This window comes from Musca domestica, unplaced genomic scaffold (assembly GCF_030504385.1).
Source record: "Musca domestica strain aabys unplaced genomic scaffold, Musca_domestica.polishedcontigs.V.1.1 15, whole genome shotgun sequence".
Taxonomy (NCBI): Eukaryota; Metazoa; Arthropoda; class Insecta; order Diptera; family Muscidae; genus Musca; species Musca domestica.
Window position 1 is genome coordinate 3,665,035 of NW_026712207.1, and position 26,583 is coordinate 3,691,617.

Below are 26,583 nucleotides of genomic sequence, written 5' to 3' on the forward strand. Positions count from 1 at the left end.
CTTATTTAAACAGTCTCATTAATGATATTATAGAAGAAGAAGAAGAAAAGAGAAAACGTAATTTTTCGTGTGTGAGTAATGATGTGTTCTGTTGTGTCTTGCTGTAGCAGTTTTTGTTAATACGTGTGTGTGTGTGGGTGTTTGTGGTGTGCTTTGCTTTGTAGAAAAACAGGAGGCACTGTATGAAGAGAGGAAAATAAATACGTATGTAATGAATGAGTTTACAAGGCAAACATAAACAAACAAACAGAAAAGAAGAAAACAATTTGCATTTCTTTCATTATTTTATATAATTTGATATTGTTGTTGTTTTTTTTTCATATAATTTGACCTAAGAAAAATATGTTCGTTCAATAATTAGTTTTTGTTGTTCTTGTTTAAATATAATTGTTGTTGTTTGAAATCTGACTACAAAAAAGGAGAATAAACTTTTGCTTTGCTTTTCTTATATATGTAAGTTCGTGTAAGAGCAGGGAAAAAGGATTAGGCTTCTTTTCCGATTAGCATCATTGTTGAATATTCCTTTTCTTGTGGCCCTCTATTGCTTTGCAGCTGCTGCTGAAGTTTTGTATCAAGAATATTTGTTGTTTTGTTTTGTTTCGTTTCCAAAGTTTTTGGGGGCTTATTGTATTTTTTGTTGTTGTTGTTTTGTGATTAATATAAAAATAACGTAGTAAGTAACACTTGATTTAATATAAAGATGTTTTTGTTGTTTTGTTTATAATCTCACATAACGCAAGTTAACTAGATTGTGGGCGGCTCATTGATAGGCCAATTTGTGACAGGAGAGTTAAACAGAATGCAGCGTGTTAATAAAACATTTAACGATTCAAACGTTACGTGTCGTCCATTATCACTACACCATTCATTGACTACATATGCCTGGCCACAGTTAGTTCATCGAGTAACGTGTGTGTGTGTGTGTGTCGCCAAGCCGTTGTCCTCTTTAGAAAATAATGAAAACTCCCGCCCACATTAAATATCATCGGCCATTGAACTGTTGGCATCAACGGGTGGAGAAGCTGTTGTGGTTGGACTGTCCAAATAGATTTTTAAAGCACGTTCGTGACGACGAGAATAGCGTGACGTTGACGATGAAACACATCCCAAATTATCTAATCGTACATTTTCCTTGGCGTTCATTTCTCTTCGCTCCTCGGGCGTTAGTTCCTTGGGTTCAACAGTTGCATCCCTGTAATAGAAATGATTGCATTAGTATTTTACGAACATTTCATAATTTGCATTACTTACTTGTAGAAATATAAATTACCACTAACCGTACTGGACAGGGGATAATTTTCCAAGGTAGCTGGTATGGCAAACCAGTTCATTGCACTGTTAATGGTGAGCAGAGATACATTTGTGTAGGGGAAATGCCCATTAACCTGAAAGAAGAATAAGTAAAATAGTATCAGTCCGTTTTGCCGACAGATGTATACACCCTGTCTTGAGTAATGATTATTACAACGTCCGAATTTGGACTATATCGACTACTTCCTATACTTTATATGAGATATGTGCAAATTTTTGGAAAATATGGAAATATGCGTGAGGTAACATATATAGCGGACCAAAATATGAAGGAAATCGAACACTTATATCCAATTTTATGCGAAATCAAAAATTTCGATAAATTATATATTCATATATATGCTTGTTTCGCAAGTTATGACAGATAAAATTAATGAAAATTGTGACCCTTTGTGAGTTAGAAGGGGTTCGCAGATATATATCATCTTTACAACAGATCTTGCGTTAGAAAAAATATTTTGATGTGTGAAATTTGAAGAGAGCTTATTTGCCAATTTTTCAAAATCTTAAAGCCTCTGTGGGGCGGTACCAGAAGGAATGGTCCGATCTCTACCACATTTACAACAAATCTTCTTTTGATAGAAATATTTAGATGTACCAAGTCTTAATGGAATCGAATGTTAATTACCCGTTTTATGAGCTTCATGGATATTCAAAATTTTGACCCTTTGTGGGGGAGGTACCAGAAGGAGTGGACCGATACATCCCATCTTCACAGAAGATTTTGTGATAGTAGAAATAATAGGATGGGTGAAATATGAAGGGAACCAGATGCTTATCTCGGATTTTATGAACGTTTTTGATACTCAAAATCTTGATCCTTTGTGGGGAAGGTACCAGAAGGAATGGTCCGATCTCTATCATTTTAGTAACAGATCTTGTGTTGATGGAAATATTGAGACGTGCCAGGTCTAAATGGAATAGGATGTTAATTTCGGGTTTTATGAGCTTCATGAATTTTCAAAATTTTGAGCCTTTGTGGGGGAGGTACCAGAAGGAGTGGACCGATATATTCCATCTTCTTACCAGACCTTGGGTTAATAAAAATTCGAGAGTTACCGTGCGCACCAGGCAGACAGAAATATCCTAAAACGGATTTGGTATAAAGTGGCCTAGGGTCTAAAACCGTTATTTCGATGAGGCACGTTTTTGCCGATTCAAATGATATATGACCTCTGCAGCCATGTGGTTGAAGGTATAATAATAATATTTCATACCTTTGTGTAAGCAACATTGTCAACAGGTATACTTGAGAGTTTGGATAAAGCACTGCGTATTTCACTGTCCTCTGCAAAAAAAAGAAAAACATGAATCAAATATTTTTTTCCTCAGAAAATTTTTCTCCACAATTGTAGGACATACTATCTAAAGTAATTTCTTGGAATTTCTCCAATTTCAGGGTGTCCGGATGCCAACGACGAACAAATATCGTTAGACTTGTATCCGAAACCTGGGGTTGTACACCATCCTCACATTCTTGCACGAAAAACTGAAAGTAGAGGATAAAAGGAAAATTCAATTACAAAAATGTATCGGCTAAAAGCTCGTATTACTCACTTCAATTGCCGATGATGATCTTATTTCACAGCCGATTGTATCATCTTCGGAAAATATGCTTATGGGACTACGTCCACCCTTCAGCCACAAACGACAGTTATTCATGTTTAGCGTTTTATACTTGAGCGGATCAATGCGTTGCAATTTTTGTATTAATGCCGCCTTTGCTGCCGGCACCTTCATTGCATCTGTGTATATCCATTCACATACACATGGCAGTCTGGCTGTGTCATTGGTGATGTCCGATAAACGCATAAAGTAAATTTTCGCTTTATGTTCGCCCTCTTGCAGTTCTTTGCCCAACTCCACCGACAACGTTTCACCCTCACTGAAGTAGACCAGTGATTGGTTCATAAGACTTTTCAAACTCTTATCATGTTTGCGATTAATTTCAAAGTAATTTTCTGGAACCTTAATTAGATGGGCTAAGTGTTCTTTGAATTTGCTCAATTTCATGTGAGAATCCACAAGGATCTTATAGGAAACAACGGGTTTGCGGGCCATCTCGTCAGCACCATCTGTTGCGTCAGAGTACTGATGTTTGGTGGACACGGTTACCGTATCCAAAACATCCAATTTGATGGCATGGAAAAACCGAGGCGCGTGTTGCACGGGAACATCCGCATCACCATTTTCACCATGTAAATAGCTGTTGTAGTAGGTATAAATGCTATTGTATGATTCCTGGTTGTTTTCATCTTCGGGACTTGACAATTGGGGAGAGTGACTAGTACTGGATATTTGACTATCGCCACCGCCAAGGCCAGCAGCAGAGCTGCCAGTAGCACCTCCGGCACCACTACTGCTGCGTTGATGTAGATTTTCGACTAGGGTACGATCACCATCACTCAAACTACTATCTTCGGAATTGCATTCATGGTGGAAACCATTTGACAGTTTGTTATCATTGCCATTGGACGGGTTTTGCTGTTGTTGTTGCTGCGTGGGATCGTTTTGCTCTGCCACCAACTCATTTGATGGAATACCAACAATTTCCAAATTGGCGGGATCTGTATTTGGAACATTCACATACATATAGGTAACATCTTTGAATTGAGCTCGTGCCAATTCTTCCAGACGTTGTTGGGCCTCTTTGGAGGGCGCAACGTCACAGCTAACGAATGCCTTCTTATAACGTTGAGTGGTGGCCACCATAATATCTGCTTCTTTAAGATTTAGACGCACCGCAATTGAGTGACGTAATGTCTCATTGTTTTCAAATGTATTGGAGTACACAAAGAAGGGACCATCCATTTCCATGGTATTCAGTTTCACCACAAACACATACCATGTCGTACCGCCTGGCTCATAGATTTCAAATTCTTGATCCCCGCTACGATATTCCAGGAGAAATTCAACAGGATCTTCACTGCCCGATCGAATTTCGGTCAATGACAAATTCTTTTGGTTCTCAAAGGAACGTATAATCTTCTCAGCCGGTGGATCATAGCCCACCAGACGACAGTGGGATTTTGGTGCAAAATCCTGTACCGATAACATGCTATAGGCCGAATCTAGGACAGCATTTAAATCCAAGTTCTGAGATGCATAGACGCGGGTCATTTTAAGTTTCTTCAATTGTGGATTATAGAAATAGACGCGGGGTTTGATTTGTTCATTCAGCGACAGATCAGCAATGGGACGATGGCGATAGCTGCCACGGGTGACACGATTTTCCTCCTCCTCTTTCAATTTTTCCAAATGTTTCTTTATGTGTTCGGGGAATTCATCGGCCTTCATGGATTTTTCGTTGCGTTTCTCATCGACTTGTCGATACATAAGCATGTATGCATTCGTACTTGAGCTATATACACTGGAATAGTAGGCCTTGCCAATGCCACCGCCAAATGACTTTTGTATATCTTCTTGGGTTATCTGGAGGGAGGGAAGGTAACAACATAAGTTGGATCTCTTCTGATTTACAAAATAAGATTAAATTTACTTACAGGCGACACCGTTTGATCGTTGAAACAAAACCACTCATTATTGTCCAACTCCTTTATGTAGGCATAGTAATGTCCACCCGAGGCACTTCCGGAATGAATCATTATGGCAAATAATTCATAGGTGAATGGACCCAAATGCTGTTTAATATTCTGATCGCTATTGACACGATTCCTAATGTTTTCGGTATTGGAGTGCAAATCAATGCCATCATCCAGATCATCTTCATTGATGTCGGTTTCGTTTTGTGTTATTGAACTGGCTGTGGTCACAACACCACTGCTCCAGTTGTCCTCCATATCCATGGCCGAACCACTGTCTGTGGTACTGCAGTCATCCACACCATTTGAATTGGATGTGACTTCCGCCGCCGTAGCTGCCGCTGTTTCGTTTGTTTCCACAAACCCATTGAGATTAAGTATTTGTGGGAAAGTGACTCTGTGGAGAGAGACATGGAGTTATTGGATATAATCTTAAAATTCCCCGCCAGTTACTTACTTGTCATTCAACTTAATGCGATACATGGTGGTATAATCAAAATCGAAACGTTTCAAATGCAAAGTCAAAATATATGGGAAGTTTTTGAATTTCAATCCCTTGTGGGCATCACATTTCTTGTTACATTTTTCGCAGAAATATTGATTATTGCCATCCAATGTCTCGGGCTGGACAAAAGCACTCAGGGCCTCCTCAATGCTGCCATAGGCAACTTGACTGCCAAAAGGCTTGACAGGCAGTGGTATATCCAAAAATGTGTCGGCCCGGGTTTTTTCCGTATTGCATTCCAAACACTTGACATAATCGATCATTTTGCCCTCATACAAATTCGAAATGAGATTGGCTTGTTTGGTATTTTTGAAACGATGTTCGAGGGCATCAAACATGACACGACACAGTTCCTGAATGTCATGTTGCTGCCAGGCTTCCGAGGAATTCCAACCAAAACTACGTGTCAGATCGGTGGTCTCAACGGCAGATTTTTTCGATGTCTAGAAATGGAAATTTAAAAACAATTTATTACCGCAAATAAAATCGAATCTTATCATTTTTACTAACTTGCAAATTTAGAAACAATTTCTGTAACTGATAGGGTATGTTGCTGGACTCATTGTCATTGTCGAACTCCCAACGATATAAGGCATTACGAAATTCCGGTGTCATATACAAGGCTTGCAGTAGCGAATTCAAATAACAAGTCATGGCCTGATTTACCAAACCCACATAGCCATTGTTGGTGGGTGGAGCAATGGCGGCAATTGCCTCCATGGGTGGTCTCAGCTTAAACGGCACGGCAGTACTATCATTGTTAAAGTTAATTTTATAATTTGATGTGGGCACCGTCGTTGAGGCATCCAGAGACAAATCGCCACTACATTGCATGGGATCGGTTTCTGTGGGACTGGCTGAGGCACCTAAAGCTAAATCATCATCTGAAAGAGGATCTGGTTCAGACATGGGACTCAAATTCAATGAATCCGAATTTGTGGCATTTGTCACTGTGGTCATCGATGAGGGCGGTGATAGACCTGCATCGTGGTGATTTAAGTCATTTATGCCATTGGTTATTTCCATTAGATTGGGCGTTGGTTGCTCTGGCAATTCATTGTTCTCAGTTGTACTGACCGTATCATCTTGTTCGGCCGTAACTTTGCGTTCAATGGCATTGACTTTTTTCACAATTTTCTTTTTGATAACAGTTTTGGTCTTCGCCGGACCTGGGGCTGGTGGTGATAAAGGTGTGGCTGGTGGTGGTGGTGGAGGAGGTGGCGGTGTTGGTATGCTGGACACCACTGCCTGTGGTTCTTCAGTTATGGGTGTGGAGGAAGAAGTCGTTGTTGCGGTTGATGTTGTTGTTGATGTTTCGGCGGACACTGATTCCCCATTGGTTGATTTGGCCGTTTTTGCCGGTGAGGTCTTTTTCACTTTAATGATCTTCTTAACAACTGTTGTCCCTCCCGTTGTCGCTCCAGCTTCGGCCAATGCTGCCTTAGATTTTGAGGGTGATTTCTTTTTAACAGTTGTTGTGGTGGTCTTCGTTGTACCATCTCCATTGGTTTCTTCAGATTTTTTAACCTTCGTTGTTTTCTTAACCACGACGACGGTGGTCACGCCATCTTCGCCAGTTTCTGTGATTTTTTTAGTTTTCGAAGGTGATGACTTTTTCACAACTTTTGGGATGGTAACTGTTGTTTCACTTAGTTCCCCGGTAAGGGGGGCCGCACCTTCCAAAGACATTTCAATGGTTGTTGTTTTCTCTTCTACAGCTATAAAACTTTCCTCCAATGATTCTTGTATGCTCGATGTTGTTATGGTTCTGTTACTCAAGGTAATCACTTCTCCTGATACTAAAGACGAAGAAGAGGAATTGGCCAGTGTTGTTTGTGTTGCATTAGTTTTGGGGGCCTGATCTGATAATGCTGCCGAGGTGCTGCTCACAATTATTTCCTCTCTCAGGGATTTCTTCTCTTCTGTAATTCTTTCCGAATTGGGGGATATTGTAGTACTGGTTTTAGTTTCAACGGTCTTTTGTTGGGCAATTGCAAAATCTGCTTGTTCTTCGAAGTGGGAGGAAACTTCCCGTGATGATGTTGTTTCAATTGTGTTTCTGGCAAAATCTACTGTGTCTACTGATGGTTCTTCTGGCTGCTGTTGTTTGACCACAGTTTTTGTGGGTGATTTCTTCTTTGGGGTGACAATACCATTTGTTAGGGTCTTTCTTAGGGGTTTTCCAAATTCATAGCGCGTCTTAACGTCACCATTCCACTTGCCTTGCGGTATAAGTATTAGAATATTTTTTTCGTTTGGTTCAAAACCATCCACCTCATAAATTAATTCCGTGCTACGTTCATTTAAATAAACCTAAAAGAAAAGATATAAGGGGTTCTGTTTTTAAATGTAATCTATTTTCGAGGTAAGGCAGGGAGGAGTGTCATGAGTCACACCAGGCAATTTTATTATGAAATTGAAACCCTGATGTGAATCGAGACTTAACATTTGCTTATCTTCGAACCTTTTGTTACTTACCAAATCTTTACCCGATATGGGCTGTAGGACTAGTTCAAAGCTATCGTAACGATATTGCGTTTTAATATCGCTAATCACTTTAGCAACCGTGTGGGCAGGACGTACAACAATATTGATCTTTTTTTGCTCTGAATCTGGTGTTTGATCATAAACGGCACATTGTGTCGATTTATCCTGGTCAAATTGGACCATATCGTTATAATCCGAATACTCTGTAATGGAAATGCAAAGAGTGGCAAATAAATTAATGGAAATTATTGTTGGGATTACATTGCTGAGGCTAATGATAAAAATAAATAACATTGAAATGCAGCTGTGTTCGGTTCCCAGAATATATTTTCAAATATAATTTAAATGAGAATAAACATATCAGATTAAGATTTTTTTGTGACAAGATGTAAAAGATGTCCGACAATCCAAAATATATCATCTTAAAATGATTGAATAATGGAGTAGAGGGAATGCAGATAGGTACGACAGACGTGTTTAAACGTCAGTCACACTTTTAAGTCGAAGATCGTTTTGGATTTTAGTTACACAATAAGAGACTGGTTCTTAAATTTTATTCAGTACCGGATAAAATTTTTATTGTGTTCATCAAGACTGTGGGGGCACAACACAGTGGTGTTTAATCGCTAAAAGCAAGTTATGAATATTTAAACTGTTGACCTTTATGGGGGAGGTTCTGCAGCAATAGACCAATCCGTATCTGACCTAAGACGGATATAAATATTACAATGTGCCAGATTCCAGATTCCTATACTTTATGTGAGATATGTGCAAATTATTGGAAATATGCGTGTGATAACAGATATAGCGGACAGAGGTATAGCCTTTTCATACATAATCTAATGCAGATAAAAATATTGGTATGTGCAAAATTTGAAGGAAATCGAACATTTATATCTAATTTTATGAGAAGTCATAAATACCGATAAATTACATATTCATAACAGATTTCTGGTTGAGAGAAATATTAAGATATAGCAAGTTGTAAAGAATCGCCGACTTGTTTCGCAAGTTAAGATAGATATAAGTATTGGAAATTGTGACCCTTTGTGGGTGAGGTACCAGAAGGGGATATATACATCATCTTCACAACAGATCTTGCGTTCGCAAAAATATTTGGATGTGTGAAATTTGAAGAGAGTTGGATGCTTATTTCACTTTCTTTGAGCGGTTTGTTTTCCACAGTATTGAACCCTTTGTGGGGGAGGTACCAGAAGGAATGGTCCGATCTCTTCCATCTTTATAACAAATGTTGTCTTAATGGAAATATTCAGATGTACCAAGTCTAAGTGGATGCGGATGTTTATTTCGCGTTTTATGAGCTTCTGGATACCCAAAATTTTGGCCCTTTAGTGGGGGATGTACTTGATGGAATGGACCGATATATTTCATCTTCACACCAGACCTTGGTTAGTAAAAAATGATGTGTGTAATTTGAAGAGAACCGGATGCTCATTTCGGATTTTATGATCTTATTATCTTATTCAAAACTTTGACCCTTTTGTGGGGCGATACCAGAAGGAATGGTCCGATCTCTACCATCTTTATAACAGATCTTGTCTTGATGGAAATATTGATATTTACCAAGTCTGAATGGAATCGGATGTTCATCTCGTGTTTTATGAGCATTTTGACCATTTGTGTGGACGATTTCAAGAAGAGTGGACCAATATATTCCATTTTAATACCAGATCTTGGGTTAATAAAAAAAATATTGTGATGGGTGTAATTTGAAGACAATCGGACACTTGCATCACATTTTAAAAGATTTTTAATTATTTAAAATTTGACCCCTTATGGGGGAGGTACTTGATGTAGTGGACCGATATTGTCCATCTGACTTAGCACTGATGCAAATATTAGAATTAGCAAATTTGGAGCAAAATCAGATTATCCTTTCTCTTCCTGTGCAGTAAATGATTTTTTGAAAATATTCACATTTTGTGGGAAAGGTACCAGAAGAAGTGGACCGATATTGCGCATCTCCGAAATCGTTCAAAGTTTGATAATAATATTCGGGAGTTATCGTGCGCACCAGCCAGACAGACGGACGGACAAACATCGCTAGATCGACTCCAAATGCCCTGAAACGGATTTGGTCCAAACCGACCTAGGGTCTAAAACCGTTATTTGGACTAGGCACGTTTTGACCGTATCAAATGATACATACTCTCTCTCTCTCTACCCATGTGGCTGAGGGTATGATGAATTTTCTTTGAATACCAGAGCAACACATCTTATTGGACACGCTTTTATTATCACACAACGATTGTTATTAACTGCTTTGTTCCAGAACCTCCAAAGTTTTGTAATTTTTTCGATATCATTAAGTTATCATAGTAAAAACTTCACGTTCTTGCAAGTTCTTCAACAGTACAAGTATTCTTTTTAGTCTCAGATTGCGTTAAAACCGGCAAGTACTCTCCGACAAATAATCCCATTTATTCTAATATATGTATAGAAATACGTATACAAAACACAGTCCGGTATAGTAAAATAGTAAAAGGAAAAAATATGTTTTTCACATTTTAATATTTTTGGTGAGTAAGAATTTTCTCTCTCTCTCTTTGGTTGCGTGATATGACGTTGTATTGGCAATGCACTATTCTTCGTGGATTACTTTTTGATTTTTTCAAAAAATTTCTCCCAGTCATTTAATGCTCTGTTTTTTTGTTTTGTCTGTTGTGCCTACACATCTTGGTTTTGTTGTTTTCTTGAGTATTTTTTTTTCTGTGTTTTTTGATTCAATTGCTTGGCTTTTGGCCAAATTTAATATTTTGTTCATAGTAAGTGTAGCAATACTTTCTTCCTGTTCGTAATAGCATCTCATGTCCTACACTTATTACTTATTGAATATGCATACAATGGCGAGGGCAAAGATGACGATGGCAAAGATGAAGACAGACAGACAGAAGTGATGAGAAAATGCCACTGCTGTTGTTGCGGCCGGCCGCTGGTATTGCTGTCTTGCTTGCCGTCATCATCATCATCATGATCCTCTCTGCACATTTTCATGAATTTATTGTCTGCAACAAAATATTGTTTTTCTTCAGATTTTCTTCTTACATATATATGTATATGAGTGTGTGTAATATTTGGCCTGAAAATGCCATGCCGGCAATAAACAATAAAAGAGCCAGAGGCAAATGTAAATATGTCATCTTCTGTCGATTAATTGCAAATATAATCGATATAGAACGAAATCTTGTTGTTGGACATACGCAAATGCATATTTGGCGTAGCTGAATTTTGACATCCGCTCTTACGTGGGCTGCATTTTTACACACACACACAGAAAATGTTCCCTCCTCTCCTCTCATTTCCTTTTTATTTGGCTTAATAAGCTTCGATGAATATTGTCCATATTGGCTTGTTGTATGCGTTTTTTTCCTATTGACAATATAAATGAAATAATTAGAATTATTAGACAACAAACGGTTCATTTGAATTGGCTATTTCTTTTTTTTTTATGTTGAAAAATTATTGCCAAGATTTTTACATTGTCCACAGCCATACATGGGTTTCTCCTAATATTTGGAAAATTACCCACTTTATTTATTCAGTAATATCAACAATTTTTATTACTCTATTTTGGTAAAATAAAAAAATAAATCTGAATAATATAGGTTCTAATGGCAAGAACAGTTTGCTATTTATTGATTTTTTCATATAGCAAAAGCCTTTTAGGCCAAAAAGTATAAGAAATAAATATAATACATATCAAAATGACCCTTTTAGACACTAGGTCTCTTTGGACCAAATCCGTATCAGGATATTTGAAGTCGATCTAGCGATATCCGTCTGGCTGCTGTGACGATAACATTCATAATATTACTATCATACTTAGATGGAATTCGGAGATGGGCAATATCGCTCCACACCTCCTGGAAATTATTTTTCCGCACAGAAAGAGAAATGATAATTCGATTTTGCTCCAAATCCTAATACTTCCATCAGTGCTAGGTCAGGTGCGAAAATGGACAATATCGGTCCACTCCATCAAGTACTTCCCCCACAAATGGTCAACACTTTCAATAATTATAACTCTTATAAAATGTGATGTATGTGTCCGATTGTCTTCAAATTACACACATCACAATATTAGCCCAAGGTCTGGTGTGAAGATGGAATATATGGGTCCACTCTTTTAGGTTCCTCCCCCACAAAGGGTCAACATTTTGAATATTCATGAAGCTCATTCCATTAAAGCCGATTCCATTCAGACATGGCACATCTCAATATTTCTATCAACACAAGATCTGTTATAAAGATGGATAAAGATCGGACCATTCCTTTTGCTACCTCTCCCACAAAGGGTCAAAATTTTGAAAATCCAGGAAGCTCCGAAAACGCGAAATTAACATCCGATTCCATTCATACTTGGTACAACTCAACATTTCCATCAACACAAGATCTGTTATAAAGATGGTAGAGATCGGACCATTTCTTCTGGTACCTCCCCCACAAAGGGTTCAAGATTTTGAAAAACAAAACGCTCAAAGAAATCAAAATAAGCATCCAACTCTCTTCAAATTTCACACAGACAAACATTTTCCCTTACACGATATCTGTTGTGAAGATTATATATATTTGCGAACCCTCTTCTGGTACCTCCCCCCAAAAGGGTCGCAATTTTCAAAAACACGTCTGCGTTTCTTTACAACTTGCTATATCCAAATATACCTATACACATATATAGATTGGCGACAAATCTATCAACCAGAAACCTGAGATAAATATGGAATATATAATTTCCCATAAATTGGACATAAATGTACGATCTTCTTGTAATGGTGCCCATAACAATATTTTTATCCGTATTAGATGAAGTATGAAAATGGAATACTTTGGGCGTCTATACCTGGTACCTCACCCACATTTTAAATTTTTCCAAAACTAAAGTTAAGGAAGTAAACAATATAGTCCAAACCTGGCAAGTCACAATATTTATATCATATTTATTGAGGTCCGATATGAAATGGACAATATTGGACCATTACTTCGGAATCTACTCCATAGAGGGTCAACAATTTGAATAATCATAACAAAAGTCAAAATATATTTAAATAATCGAACATCGAAGTTTACCTTTAAAAAAAAACTTTTTTTACCCTCCACCGTAGTATGGAGGGTACATTAAGTTTGTCATTCCGTTTGTAACACCTCGATATATACATTTTAGTCCCTACGAAGTACATATATTCTTGATCACCACAAAATTCTATGTCGATTTAACAATGTCCGTCCGTCTGTGGAAATCACTCTAGCTTCCGAACGAAACGAAGTAGGTTGATACAATTTATTATATCTGCAGGACTTTTGGTATTGAAAATGGGCCATGTAGCCCTCATATAATGGCACCTAAGACAGAAAATTGTATGTGCAGGTCCACGTCTTCAAATAACGGTACCTGCCGATATTCGGTATTTTGATGATTTTAGCGACATTATTTACCGGAATTTTTTAAAATTTGGCATTTGAAGTTCATAATGGATACTGCAGTCTAAGACAGAAAATTGTCTGTGCAGGTTCAGGTCTTCATATAGCCCCCATACAACGGCACCTCCCGATATTCGGTATTGTGATGATTTCAGCAACATTATTTATCGGAATTGTTTCAAATTGGGTATATGAAGTTCGTTATGGACACTACAGCCTAAGGCGGAAAACTGTCTGTGAAGGTCCACGTCTTCGCACAGCCTCTTAAACCCCCGATATTCGGTATTTTGATGATTTTAGCGACATTATTTACCGGAATTATTTAAAATTTGGTATTTGAAGTTCGTAAGGGATACAGCACAGCATATGACAGAAAATTGTCTGTGAAGATCCACGTCTGCGTATAGCCCCCATATAATGGTATCTTCGTATATTCGGTATTTTGATGATTTTAACGACATTATTCAACGGAATTGTTTCAAATTTGGTATTTGAAGTTCGTAATGGATACTACAGCCTACGACAGAAAATTGTCTCTGAAGGTCCATGTTTTCGTATATCCCCTATATAATGGTACCTCCCTATATTTGGTATTTTGATGATTTTGGCGACACCGGAATCGTTTCAATTTTGGTATTTGAAGTTCGTAATGAATACAGCACAGCTCATGACAGAAAATTACTCAACGATTTTTTTTCAAGTTTCGCATTTGAATATTATATTGCCTATGCGGGTCCACGTCAGCGTATAGACCCTAAGATTTAAACAGAATTTTTAAAGGAGTTTTTTTTTTGAAAATTGCCAAATTTGTTCCAAATTGTGGAGGGTATTTAAAGTTCAGTCAGTATTTAAAGTTTACAGTTATTTTACTTGTTCATATTACAGAGATTTTATAAACATTACCATTAGGGTTAGGACCTACTAGTTCATATCACAAAATATAAAATTTTGTTGTACAGATTCAGACATTCATTCAATACTCATTATGTTGTGAGGTGATTTAAGAAAATAATATTTAAAATACTTAAAGTTATTATTTTGCAAAAATTAAAATCTTCGATCTAAATTAAAAATGTGTTTTTTTAATAAGTTTAAATTTTAAAATAAAATTAACCGTCATCTTAGAGAATAAATTTGGCAAAAATGGATATTTTCCGCCTAAAACTGTTTCCATTATTTTTTTTTCAAAGAAATTCCTTTTTTATTTTAGTAGTAATGTTTATATTATAACGCTACTACCACATTTGTAAATGGATGCATTACTTCGATTTATCTTGCACTTAAAATATACAAAATTGTATAGAACAGAAATTCCAAATACCGAAAATAGAAGATAAAGAAAAAAAAAACAAACACACAAATATATATACATTTAAATCAGCTAAAAATATTCTCGCCATTTCTGTAAACACTTTCTATTCGGTCTCCATCCGTTTCATCGTCATTATGACGAATAAACAAAATTTGAAGAAGAAAAAAAACAACATTGATGCTTCTTCTACATGTGTCTGTTGGACTTATTCCTTAAGATTTAACAAACGCTTTGTGTTTTTCTTTTCTATTTTCTTCTATCATTTAAAATCGAAGGATATCAAAAGCAATCAATTATTGATTTGCTGACAGAAAAATGCAATCGATTATGTAAAATTTAATTTTCAATATCTTGCCATAAAGGTATAAGCGTACATATACTATTTAATTTTCAAATCAATTTCCTTTTTTTCTTAAAAATTTGATTTGAACTATTTACAAATATTTGCTAGTTTTCATTTCTCTCAAAATGACAACGACGACGACAACAACGGCAACAACAATAATAATGATGATGGTAATGATGTTGTTTCTTATGGCGAGGATTGTTGTGATGTTGTTGCTGTTGCTACAAATGCTGGCTGGCTGGCTGCTACAGCTACTGTTGATGATGATGCTTCTGTTTCTGTTGATGTTGGTATCTTTTATTCGTTGCTTGATTTTTTTTTGGTGCTCTCAAATTTTTGTCTATTTTTAAACATCATTTCCTTCGAGCAATTCGTATAAAATTGAATGTGAATTCGAATTTATTTTTAATTATTTATCTTTTAATGATATTACACACTATAAAATATTTGATTTTTATTTTATTTTCTATTGATTCGATTTGTTTTTTATTTGAAGATATTCATTGATAGGTTCACACCTTGAAATAATTGCCATATTCTTCACATGGAGAATTTTTATTTGGGAACCCAGAATTATTCAAATTGTCTGTATAGATATAAATTCCTCTTTTCTTCTTTTTTTGTTTCAATGGGTTTCACACAAATGTATACACACTTCACAAATAATGACAGATCGGTTACGAAAGTGGAACGTCTTCACATTTTCACATATATATGGATTGGCGACAGACAATCAACATCCGTTTTAAATATACATTTCTAAAAATAATTGCTCGTTTTTTTATTTTAAATTATAAAACGAATTTTTAAAATTTTTAAATTCCATTTAAGTAAAACAAAAACTTGATTCCAAAAATACTTTTCTTTTACTTTTCAACAGGAAATTTTGAATTTTTTCTAACCTAATTAATTTGGTGAGTATATGGTCGCCTTGCGGAATATACGTTTCGTGTGAAATATCTCACGCGCGCAACACGTCCGTTTCGGATTTAACAACGATTCAGAGTGGCATCTTCGTGCCGCGGATCGCAGATATTTTCGTCAATATTTCGACAAATTGAGTAGAGTGTAAAATAAATCAAGAGAGAGGGAGAGAGAATGAACAAATCTCACACATGCGTTTCGCTATTCAAAGCCTGAGAGCGCGATAGAAAAGCAAAGGAAAAATGTTAAATGAATATGAAAATTTAATAAATTTTCGTCATAGTCATCATCGCGGTTTGTTATGTTTTCACCGTCTCTCCTCCACCACCGACCGATTCAATGTCCATACAACATTCCATTTCGGCCAGCACATTTTTGCCTTCTCCATTTTTATTGAAAAACAAGATGAAACATCAAAATATAAATGTCTAGAAGTAATAAAATGCAAGGCAATTCCCCGCAGATAAGTAAAATTTATTCGAAAATATTTTAATAATTTTTACGAAAAATTATATTTTTTTATTAAATTTTTTCAAAAACCTCTAAAAATTGTTTTATTTTTGAAATAAATTAGCTGGAGTCAAAATAAATTATTATTTATAGACTATCCGAAACAACACGCATTGTTGGGACACCATTGCAAATTTTACCGCAAACAGCATAGTAAAACAGTAAGTTCCCCAAGGTGAGGTGATCTCTCCGGAACTGTTTAACATCTATCTTTCCGGAAGTCCTGCCTCTTCATGGCGGGCCCCTTTTTTTAATGACCTACTTCCAAGGAAAATATCAGCCACTAAATCAACGGCCACACTCTTTACCACATGGTCATGGGGAGATGAGAACATAGCTGGATGTCCAGGCTAGTCAGAGTACTGCCCTGAGAACTGCCTTTTTATGACACCAGTGGACCATCTACATAAGAAAGGAGCGAAGATCCTTCATAGTAGCATAGTCATACAGGGTGAGATGAAAAAAACTGTAACCAACTTTAGACTGCTGTCATTTATGAGCCACTCGTCCGACAGCTGTTAAAATTATTCCAGTGACAGCTCATTATATTGTTTACAAGCGTACAAAAGCATTTTAGTGAGAATCGGAAAATATTGAAAAATGAGCTCGGGGTAAAGCCATTGAAATTCCAAAAAAGTGCAAGAATTTACACCGCAACGGAAAGAAATTAGACTCACAAGAGCTAAAGAATTGCTTCGCTTGACCGAAAGTGGTGAAGTGCCGAATTTGGTTTCTTCCGATGACAAAACATTCGTTGTCCAGCAGTTTTTAAACAAACAAAATTTTCGTGTTTACTTGCCAAAGAGGTCAGCTGAATTTGTGCACCTTCGGTTGGCAAACAGAACTCAAGAACCGGCCATGGTGATGGTGTGGGCCGCCATAACAGCCGATAGTCTCTCTCCGCTCGTATTAATCGACCGTGGCATCAGAATAAATGCCGAATATTATTGCGAAAATATTTTGGAGGTTGTATTAAAGCCTTGGGCACGCAATCATTTTGACCACAGACCTTGAACATTCCAACAGGACTCAGCATCATCGCACTCAGCACGCGCCACCCAAGAATGGTTAAAAAATGAGGATCCTTTTTTATTTCCAGCGCACAATGGCCCCCAAAATCTGCAGATACCAATCCGTTGGACTATTGTGTCTGGAGCATTTTGGAAGGCAAGGTTGGCATTAAAAAATATCAAAGTGTGAATTCCCTCACCGGGAATTGGCCAAAATAACGCAGAACAACATTCGCGCAGAGTGTGACGGTTTCATTGGCCGTTTGAAGGCCATAATTCCTGCCGAAGGTCAACCAATTCGAACAAATCTAAATTTGATCTAAAATTTGATGCTATTTCCGACAGTTTTTGCTTTCATTTAATAATTTAAAAAAAAATAAAATTACGAAGTTTGATTTTTTTGCAGTTTTTTTTTAACTTACCCTGTATAATTATTAGGAATTGTGACCCTTTGTGGGTGAGGTACCAGAAGCGGTTCACAGTTATATATCACTACACAACATATCTTCTGTTAGTAAAAATGTTTGTATGTGTGAAACTTGAGAATCGGATGCTTATTTCGAATTTCATGATCGTTTTGGTTATTCAAAATATTCACCCTTTGTGGGGGAGGTACCAGAAGAAAAGGTCCGATCTCTAGCATCTTTATAGAAGATCTTGTGTTAATGGAAATATTGAGATGTGACAAGTCTCAATGGAATCGGATTTTATTCTCGTGTTTTATGAGCTTCATGAATATTGTAAATTTTGACCCGTTAGTGGGAGGTACCAAAAGGAGTGGAGCGATAGATTCCATTTTCACACCAGACTATGAGTAAATAAAAATATTGGGATGTGTGTAATTTTAAGACAATCGGACTCTTACATCACATTTAATAAGAGTTATAATTATAACTTTGTGGGGAGGTACTGGATGGAGTGGACCGATATTGCTCATTTTCACACCTGACCTAGAACTGATGCAAATATTAGGATTTTCAAAGTTGAAGCAAAATCGGATTATCCTTTCTCTTTCTATGCAGTAAATAATTTTCTTGGAAATGTTGACATTCAGTGGGAGAAGTACTAGAAGGAATGAACCGATATTGCCCATCTCCGAACTCGATCTCAGTTTGACAATAATGTTACAATGTACCAAGTTTGGATCAAATCGGATACTCCCTTCGAGAGCCAGACAGTCGGACGGACGGACACCGCTAAATCGACTCGAAATGTCCTAAAACGGATTTGGCCCAAAGAGACCTAGGGTCTGAGCCGTTATTTCGATGAGGCACGTTTTGACCGTATCAAATGATATATACCCTCTGTAGCCATATGACTGAGGGTATAAAAAACGTTGGGTAGAAAAACATTAGAAAAACTCCCGCAATATGTGCACTGTTGTAATCAGGGCTCAGGGAGCTTATTATGGTACCATTTTCAAAATGAATAATGAGGATGCATTAAAATTAAGTTTGGCAGACGCCCTAACAAACCGCATTATGAGCAGAATTTACATAATTTACATTTGTTAACCGGACCTCAAGAGTTTCACACTGATACCCATATTTCCTTAATTGGATGTAAAAACTGTAGTGGGATTTGGAACAGTAGTGGGATTCTCTAACTCAATTTTTGAGAGACCGACAGAATCGGTAACTTTTAAACTAAAATTGCTACATTACGTTAATTGCCGAAATTATAAGCCTTTTAATTTTACAAACTTTTGTCGGTAACTCAAAAAATAAGAATTCCACTTCAGCTTTAGTTAAATAAAAACTCTAGTTTTTTTAATGTCTTCCAGAGATAGGTATTTTTACGGACGGACCCGGATATCATTTGAAACCTAATGAATATTTAAAAAAGAACAGGAGATGTATCAAAAATTGATTTTTTGTCCCAGATTTTAAAGGAAAAAAAAAAAAAAACACAAAAACGATCCATTTCGAAAGTGGAAACAAATATATTAAAAAAAAATAGCTTACGCCCCAATCTTTCCAAAAAGGTAAAATTTATGTTATTATTTGCCAAAACGATGCGACGCCGGATTTTGAATTGTTCTAAGCCTTGTGTATACAACTTTTTATACAAACAGAACTAATTATTATTAGTTGGAAGGCACATTTTGTAACTTTAAGTTCCGTTTCTGAAGACTAACAATCCCACATACTAACCTGAATAGCATGTAGCACACATCTATTCTAGGTCATTCGGCATAATAATAAACTTTCTAGAAATTGAATCATAAATTGATCTTCATTGTTGTTCAAGTACTTTCATTGGTTAATCTCCACTTTGGGCACACACAACTAGGTCTACGGATGTTATGTCATCTGAGTAAAGGACAAAAACGCATCGCAAATATAGTTCAAGGACCATGACACTTTGAAAACAAAAAGAGAGAAAAAAAAAAAACAAAATACAAATAGTTTTACATGGCCAGCGATATTGTGCAAATACAAATTTTACATACCAGCATTGATTACTTTAAACACTCTTTTAATAGGGCATTCCCGATATCCCCATCTATGCCACATTTATACAACCGCTGAATTAACCATCAGCAAAATAGTTTTTTTTTCATTTCTTACCCAAAGGATTGTTTTTTTTTCTGCACCGTTGTAGTTTCAAGGCACCAGAAGAATTTCTCTTGAACAAAACAGCAAAAATTCAACTTATTTGTATTTATTGTTTATATTGAGATTTGTAATGATAATAGCAGTCATCGTGCCATCCTTTTTCCGAACTTTTCGAACATTATTAAGAGTTCTTGTATGTTTTCTTTCGTTTAAAAATTTGTTTATTTTATTTTTACACTGAATTATATTTTTTCGTTCCGGAACATAAAAGTTCAATAGAACTACATATTCACCCAAGGGAGATAACGTGAACTAGTTCAATGTTTTTCTTTATGGAATCCCGTTGAGTTTACCTATTTTCAGAGTTCATTTCTTTTAGCACAGATAATTGCAAAATCATTTTTTAACAATATTTTTTTGTATCTACTGTCGTTGAAAAATGATTGATAGTTCAAAAATAATTGTAGCAGTGCATAATTGGTTGTAAAATAGAATTTGAATTTAAGACAACTTGGCTTGTGTAAACACTAGGATAGACGTGCAACTATGGTAGAAGAATACACGATCGGGAACATTGATATGGGAAACATTTTAAAATATTTTAACAAAAATAAGTACATTGTTATATGTTTTCTTCCACGATACAAATCAATAATTTTTCATTCAAAATTTTCAATTTCAAAATTGGTTTGACAGTTCATTGTCCCATCAGCTGTATCGATGCGACTATCTGAATTCATCTCAGGGCTGTATTTCTGTAGTTTCACGAGGTTGTTCTACCCATGGTACAATAAAAAGGTAAGGTAGAGCTACCAGCTGATTAAAATTTTTTTCTAAGTGTGCCCGACTTCTGCCAATTTTGTGTATGAAAAAAAGGAAAACAACTTGTTGTATTAAATTTTGAATGAATCTGGCAGGAAGCGGGCATAGCCTCAGGGTTATGATAGTCAAAAATGGCTACAGTGTTGTATTTTCACGTCGAAGTCGCGATTTAAGCATATTTACGTACACATTGAGCCACGCATTTTCGTAGCAAAAGTCGTTCGTAGACGATTCAAACTAAATATGTAGACCATGGTAGGAGAATACAGGTAGACGCGTCGACACAGCTGCTGGAACATTGAACTGTCAAACCAATTTTGGAATTGAAAATGTTGAAGGAAAAATTATTTAATTTGTAAAAATTGTTGAAAACGCGAATTATAATAGCCTCCGAATGACGTAGTATAAGAAAACATATAAAAATCTACTTATATTTGAAAAAAAAAAAAAAACATTAAAATTTTTTGACATATCAATGCTCCCAAGCGTTGATGCATCTACCTGTATTCTTCAAACAAAGCACAGAACAAACTATAAACTTACTCAAGGCTCAATAATAAAGGTTGCTCAATTACAAAGTAACATTAAAAAGGTAAAGTCATTTCAAATAAGCATACCCATCTCTGCATTTTCTGTAATTTACCTTGTCACATTTCACTATATAAAAACAGGTCCCCATCTCTGATTTGTGAATGTACAATCGATTTATAAATACAAATTTTGACAATGAGATGTCAAATGAATAATTTTTGAAAAAATGTAAACATATGATTGCCCGACTTTACCTCCTTGATTCTACCAAGAAAGTAACTAGAGAAATGGATTAACTTTTGATCTCATGACATTTCCGTTTGTTTACCCTCTTTTCTTCTTTGTAATATTTAGTGATTCTAAATGACATTTCATGTTATTTGTTCCATCTTTTTTTATATATTCTTTTTTTATTTAAAGTTTTTGGCCAATATTAAAATATTATAATTTAATATTTCTCTAAAACTTTCTATCTTTTCAATTTTTTTTAGGAATTTGTCTGTTTTTTGTAACGACAACAGATTCTCCACAAATACCGGTTATCATGAATAAATTTCATATTGGCAACACCACAGTGAGTAATCAAAACAAATGTCATTTTTATCTGGAACATTCGAGAAAATGAAACATGGCTATATATATAAGTGCGAGAGTTTGAAATCCGCTATTAATAAAAGAAGAAGAGACAAAGGAACAACGGAGAAGTTAGTTAAACGTGAATTAAATTTTCAATTTCTAATACTATTCGAATATCAAGCTAAATAAAAAGAAGTAATACATTTTAAATAAAACTACAACTAATATCAATATAAAGGAGAATAATAACAAAGCAGAAAATAAAAAGTGCAACGTATTAAAAACAAAGCAACAAAACTATTGGCATCTCATACAAAAGGTGGGTTGTTGTTCCCCAATAAAAAAAGTGCCAGCATCGAGAGCGAAAAAAATACAAAGAACATGTAATAACAAAGAATGATTTATTTTGGGAAAGTTAATTAGTAAAATTTCCTTAAATATATTTACAAAAAGATCAATAAAACAATAAAGTTTATTGCATTTCTTTGCAAAAGTTACGCGAATTTCTGTCGATGAAATCATATAATGCTCTCTCTCGATTTTTTTTTTGGTGAGAGCAAGCATAAGTGCATTGAAATGAGACCAAGCAATATTTGACGTTTCCCCATTGAGATAGAAATAAATGGAATACTTTGAAGCGGTAAACTTGTGGTGGAGGGGCAAGGAAAGCAGGCAATAATATAAAAAACAACACAGACGAATGTAATTTTTTCGCTCTCGAACATGCTAGAACATCTAGATGCGAATACGAAAAATCCTCTAGAATTTTGTTAATTTGCCACTCGCATAACAAATCGTCGATATGTGAGCGGTGGTGGGGTGTTGGTAGTGTAATTGTATTCTAATCTTGTGCTTTTTTTCATTACAGAGTGACAAAACCCAACAACAGCAACAAAAACCCAGAAATCGACAAATAAATAACGTCACAGTACAACAACCAAACAACAATGGGAAAAGATTTCTATAAAATTCTTGGCATCAATAAAGGTGCTTCGGATGACGAAATCAAGAAGGCCTATCGCAAATTGGCATTGAAATACCATCCGGATAAGAACAAGTCTCCACAGGCGGAGGAAAGATTCAAGGAAATCGCCGAGGCATATGAAGTGTTGTCGGACAAAAAGAAACGTGATATTTATGATCAGTATGGTGAGGAGGGCTTGAAGGGTGGAGTACCCGGAGCTGGAGGCATGGATGGCGGCAATCCTTACCACTATCATGGCGATCCCAGGGCTACATTTGCCCAGTTCTTTGGCAATGCAGATCCATTTGGCATCTTCTTTGGTTCGGGCGATCCGTCGCGCATCTTTGAGTCGCAGACAATGTTTATGGGCGATGATGATATGTACATGGGCGGCGGACCAGGAGGTGGTGCCTTCCGTTCACAATCCTTCAATGCCCAGCCAAATCGTAAACGCACCCAACAAGATCCACCCATTGAACGTGATTTGTTTGTCTCCTTGGAGGAAATTGACAGGGGCTGTGTAAAGAAAATGAAAATATCCCGTATGTCCATGTCGTCCGGCCAGCCACGCAAGGAAGAGAAAGTGTTGAACATCAGTGTCAAGCCCGGCTGGAAGGCTGGTACAAAAATCACCTTCCCCCAGGAGGGTGACCAAACACCCGGCAGAATACCAGCCGACATTGTATTCATAATCCGTGACAAGCCACATCCAGTGTTTAAGCGAGAAGGCAGTGATCTGCGCTACACAGCCCAGGTTAGCTTGAAACAGGCGCTCTGCGGCACAACCGTCTCCGTACCCACATTACAAGGTGATCGCATTACAGTCAGTTCCCAAGGTGAAATTATCAAACCCACCACAGTGAAGCGGTTAAGCGGTCGGGGGTTACCATTCCCCAAGGAACCATCACGACGCGGTGATTTGCTAGTCTCATACGATATCAAATTCCCCGATAGCCTGCAGTCGGGCACAAAGGAACTGCTAAGTGAGATATTACCAAATTAAAAGTGATGAAGTCACCTGGCAGCAGCCTAGAGCTAAGGGAACTTTTGTAAAAGCTGGAAAACTAGAATATTAATAATTTATAGGGTCTAAATATAGCCGCGCCTTTCCCTCACACGAAAACACAACAAACACATTCAAATGCCAAGTGCGGGGCATAAACGATGGCGCGACCATGATCACAACTATGGCCTTATGCCTCTGAATAGAGTGGCAAGAAGTCAGTTGTGGATGAAGAATATTGTCGTCGCGTCCGTGTCATCGATCATCAAATCACATCATTCAAAATCCCCATGTACATTATATATATTAATTAATTAATTGATACACACCAGGCGTATACATTAATCTAAATTTAGTTGAAATCTTTATTTTGTTTTTAGTTTGTAAGCTATGTCAAGAAATGTTTTTATTTAATTCTTAACAAAAAAAAAACCAACCTCCTGGAACCCCATAAGAAAAAGGACCTTTGTTATGAAAAGGCCTTTACACTCTCCTACAAAATTCAAAAAACGTATCGATTCCAAAAAACTGTTCTTTGCAACAAGTGTATTGCTTTAGTTTAACCACACACCAACACACATATAATGATGTACTATATATTATTTAAATTAGCCTTTAAGATTTAAGTTAATGCATAAAAGAAACAAAAAAAAAAACAAACAAGCCAAGAAAAGATAGCAAAAGCAAGCAAACAGTCGTCGTTATTTACGCATGAAAGTGTATTGAAGAATATCAAAACTATTTGTTGTAAGCCATTTAGCAATTTTTTTTAAGTCTTGTAGTCAGCTGGATTAACTACAGAAAAATTGCATTAAAAATGTAGCTAAAAAATTTGCTAAATGGCGGCACTTCTAGGAGAAAGCATGTCGTAAGAAAAAATAAATGTTGTAAATCATAAAAATTCCAGAGACTGATTTGAAAAGAAAATATAGATGAAAAGAAAAATGAAATGGAATAATAAAAAGAAAAAACAAATACTGTTAATATTGAAAATTTATGCCATAAATGCAAATGTGTTTTTATTTGGAAAGGAGGGAACAACTAGATCTAGAAATTGTCAGAAAACCGCAGAAACCATATGAGCTTCTGGGGAATTCCTTGGAGAATATTAATATCACGTTGTGTAATAGATATTTCACTTCATAACGACTAAATAAGAAACATTTAGAGAATTCTTATAAAACTCCAGCTTAACTGCCAAGTGTTAAATGAATGTCTATGAATTGTTTTTTATTTTCTCAAAATTTCTACTTTCATCTGGAATTTTCTCCCAAATAGGAGGAGTCCATATGCGAGGAATGCAGATAAATCTAGAAAATTTGAGAAAGATGTGCAATACAGGGTTAGATAAAAATATGCTACAAAGACAAACGCCAACATTTATACATTTTTTTAAAATTTTATTGAATGAAAGCAAACAATTTCGGAAATAGCATCAAATTTTAGAATAAGTTTAGATTTGTTCGAATTGGTCACATTTGGCACGAATTATGGACTTCAAACGGCCAATGAAACTGTCACACGCTGCTTGAATGTTGCTCTGCGGTATTTTGCCCCATTCCCTGGGAATGCTTGAGGTAATCGACGCTTTAGTATTTTTTAGTGCCAACCTTGCTCTCCAAAATACTCCAGACACAATAGTCCAACGGATTGGTGTCCGGAGATTTTGGTGGCAATTGTGCGCTGGAAATAAAGCGAGGCACCTCATTTAGTAACCGTTCTTGGGTGGCGCGTGCTGAATCCTGTTGGAATATCCAAGGGGTGCGGCCAAAATGTTTGCGAGCCCAAGGCTTTAATACACCCTCTAGAATGCCACGGTCGATTAATACGATCGGAGAGTGACCATCCCCATGGTCGGCGCTTGAGTTGTGGTGGCCATCCGAAGGTGCACATTTTCAGCTGACCTCTTTGGCAAGTATACACGATCATTTTGTTCACCCACAAACTGCTGGACAACAAATGTTTTCCCATCGGAGAAAACCAAATTTGGCAGTTCACAACTTTCGGCCAAGCGAGGCAACTCTTTGGCTCCTTTGAGTCTATATTCTTTCCTTTGCGGTGTAAGTTCTTGCACTTTTTTGGATTATCTGGATTTTTTTCTATACTTTCCGGTCTTCCATGAGAAGACCTTCTAGTCTTCTATTAAAAGACCCTCTGCTCCTCCATTAGAAGACCCACTGGTCTTCTACGAGAAGACCTCTTCTTATTAGAAGACCTACTGGTCTTCCTATGAGAAGACCCACTGGTCTTCTACGAGAAGACCTTCTGGTCTTCCTATTAGAAGACCTACTGATCTTCTTATGAGAAGATCTTCTGGTCTTCCTATGAGAAGACCTTTTGGTCTTCTAAGTGAAGACATTGTGGTCTTTTATGAGAAAACATCCTGGTCTTCTATGAGAAGACCTTGTGGTCTTCTGTGAGAAGACCAACTGATCTTCTACGAGAAGACCCACTAGTCTTCTATGAGAAGAACTTTTGGATGAGAAGACTCGCTGGTCTCCTAGGAGAAGACCTTTTGGTTTTCTAGGAGAAGACCTTTTGGTCTTCTAGGAGAAGACATTTTGCTCTTCTATGAGATGACCTTTTGGTCTTCTATGAGAAGACATACTTCTCATAGAAGACCTAAAGAATCTCAGAATTTCTTAAATTCTTGCAGTTCTGGTACAGAGCAAATGTTAGCGCTCATATTTATACAGACGAGCCCGCTTCAGTTGACGCATTGTAAGACAATATTGAAGCATTT

At 36.5% G+C, this 26,583-nt stretch overlaps 2 protein-coding genes across 5 annotated transcripts; one reads left to right on the forward strand and one right to left on the reverse strand.

The window, feature by feature from the left end:
* Positions 1 to 361: 361 nt before the first annotated feature.
* On the reverse strand, positions 362 to 20,225 carry LOC101896824 (ubiquitin carboxyl-terminal hydrolase 47). 3 transcript variants are annotated; one of them, XM_005184618.4, is made up of 10 exons: positions 19,957 to 20,225; positions 7,837 to 8,048; positions 5,869 to 7,671; positions 5,311 to 5,801; positions 4,815 to 5,250; positions 2,869 to 4,743; positions 2,674 to 2,800; positions 2,529 to 2,599; positions 1,252 to 1,385; positions 362 to 1,192 (listed from the first exon to the last, which is right to left on the reverse strand). In XM_005184618.4, exons 2-10 carry the CDS (start codon positions 8,026 to 8,028, stop codon positions 976 to 978), a joined length of 5,346 nt encoding a protein of 1,781 aa, XP_005184675.2. In that variant the 5' UTR covers positions 8,029 to 8,048; positions 19,957 to 20,225; the 3' UTR covers positions 362 to 975. The 3 variants fall into 3 exon arrangements, with proteins under 3 accessions (XP_005184675.2, XP_005184673.2, XP_019892699.2); XM_005184616.4 differs by lacking the exon at positions 19,957 to 20,225 and adding an exon at positions 15,845 to 15,979; XM_020037140.2 differs by lacking the exon at positions 19,957 to 20,225 and adding an exon at positions 15,461 to 15,606.
* A 1,729-nt stretch (positions 20,226 to 21,954) lies between these two features.
* LOC101897347 (dnaJ protein homolog 1) lies at positions 21,955 to 24,846 on the forward strand. Of its 2 annotated transcripts, none has more exons than XM_005184619.4 (2): positions 21,955 to 22,192; positions 22,742 to 24,846. In XM_005184619.4, exon 2 carries the CDS (start codon positions 22,821 to 22,823, stop codon positions 23,838 to 23,840), a length of 1,020 nt encoding a protein of 339 aa, XP_005184676.1. In that variant the 5' UTR covers positions 21,955 to 22,192; positions 22,742 to 22,820; the 3' UTR covers positions 23,841 to 24,846. The 2 variants fall into 2 exon arrangements, with proteins under 2 accessions (XP_005184676.1, XP_011292988.1); XM_011294686.3 differs by lacking the exon at positions 21,955 to 22,192 and adding an exon at positions 22,316 to 22,677.
* Positions 24,847 to 26,583: the final 1,737 nt, after the last annotated feature.

Excerpts from the sequence above, each read along its gene's own strand:
- LOC101896824 (XM_005184618.4), bottom strand. The coding sequence starts at position 8,028 with ATGGTCCAATTTGACCAGGATAAATCGACACAATGTGCCGTTTATGAT. Across the intron at positions 7,672-7,836 it reads CCATATCGGGTAAAGATTTG|GTTTATTTAAATGAACGTAG; the intron begins GTAAGTAACAAA and ends CTTTTCTTTTAG. Across the intron at positions 2,600-2,673 it reads CCAAGAAATTACTTTAGATA|AGGACAGTGAAATACGCAGT; the intron begins GTATGTCCTACA and ends TTTTTTTTGCAG.
- LOC101897347 (XM_005184619.4), top strand. The coding sequence starts at position 22,821 with ATGGGAAAAGATTTCTATAAAATTCTTGGCATCAATAAAGGTGCTTCG.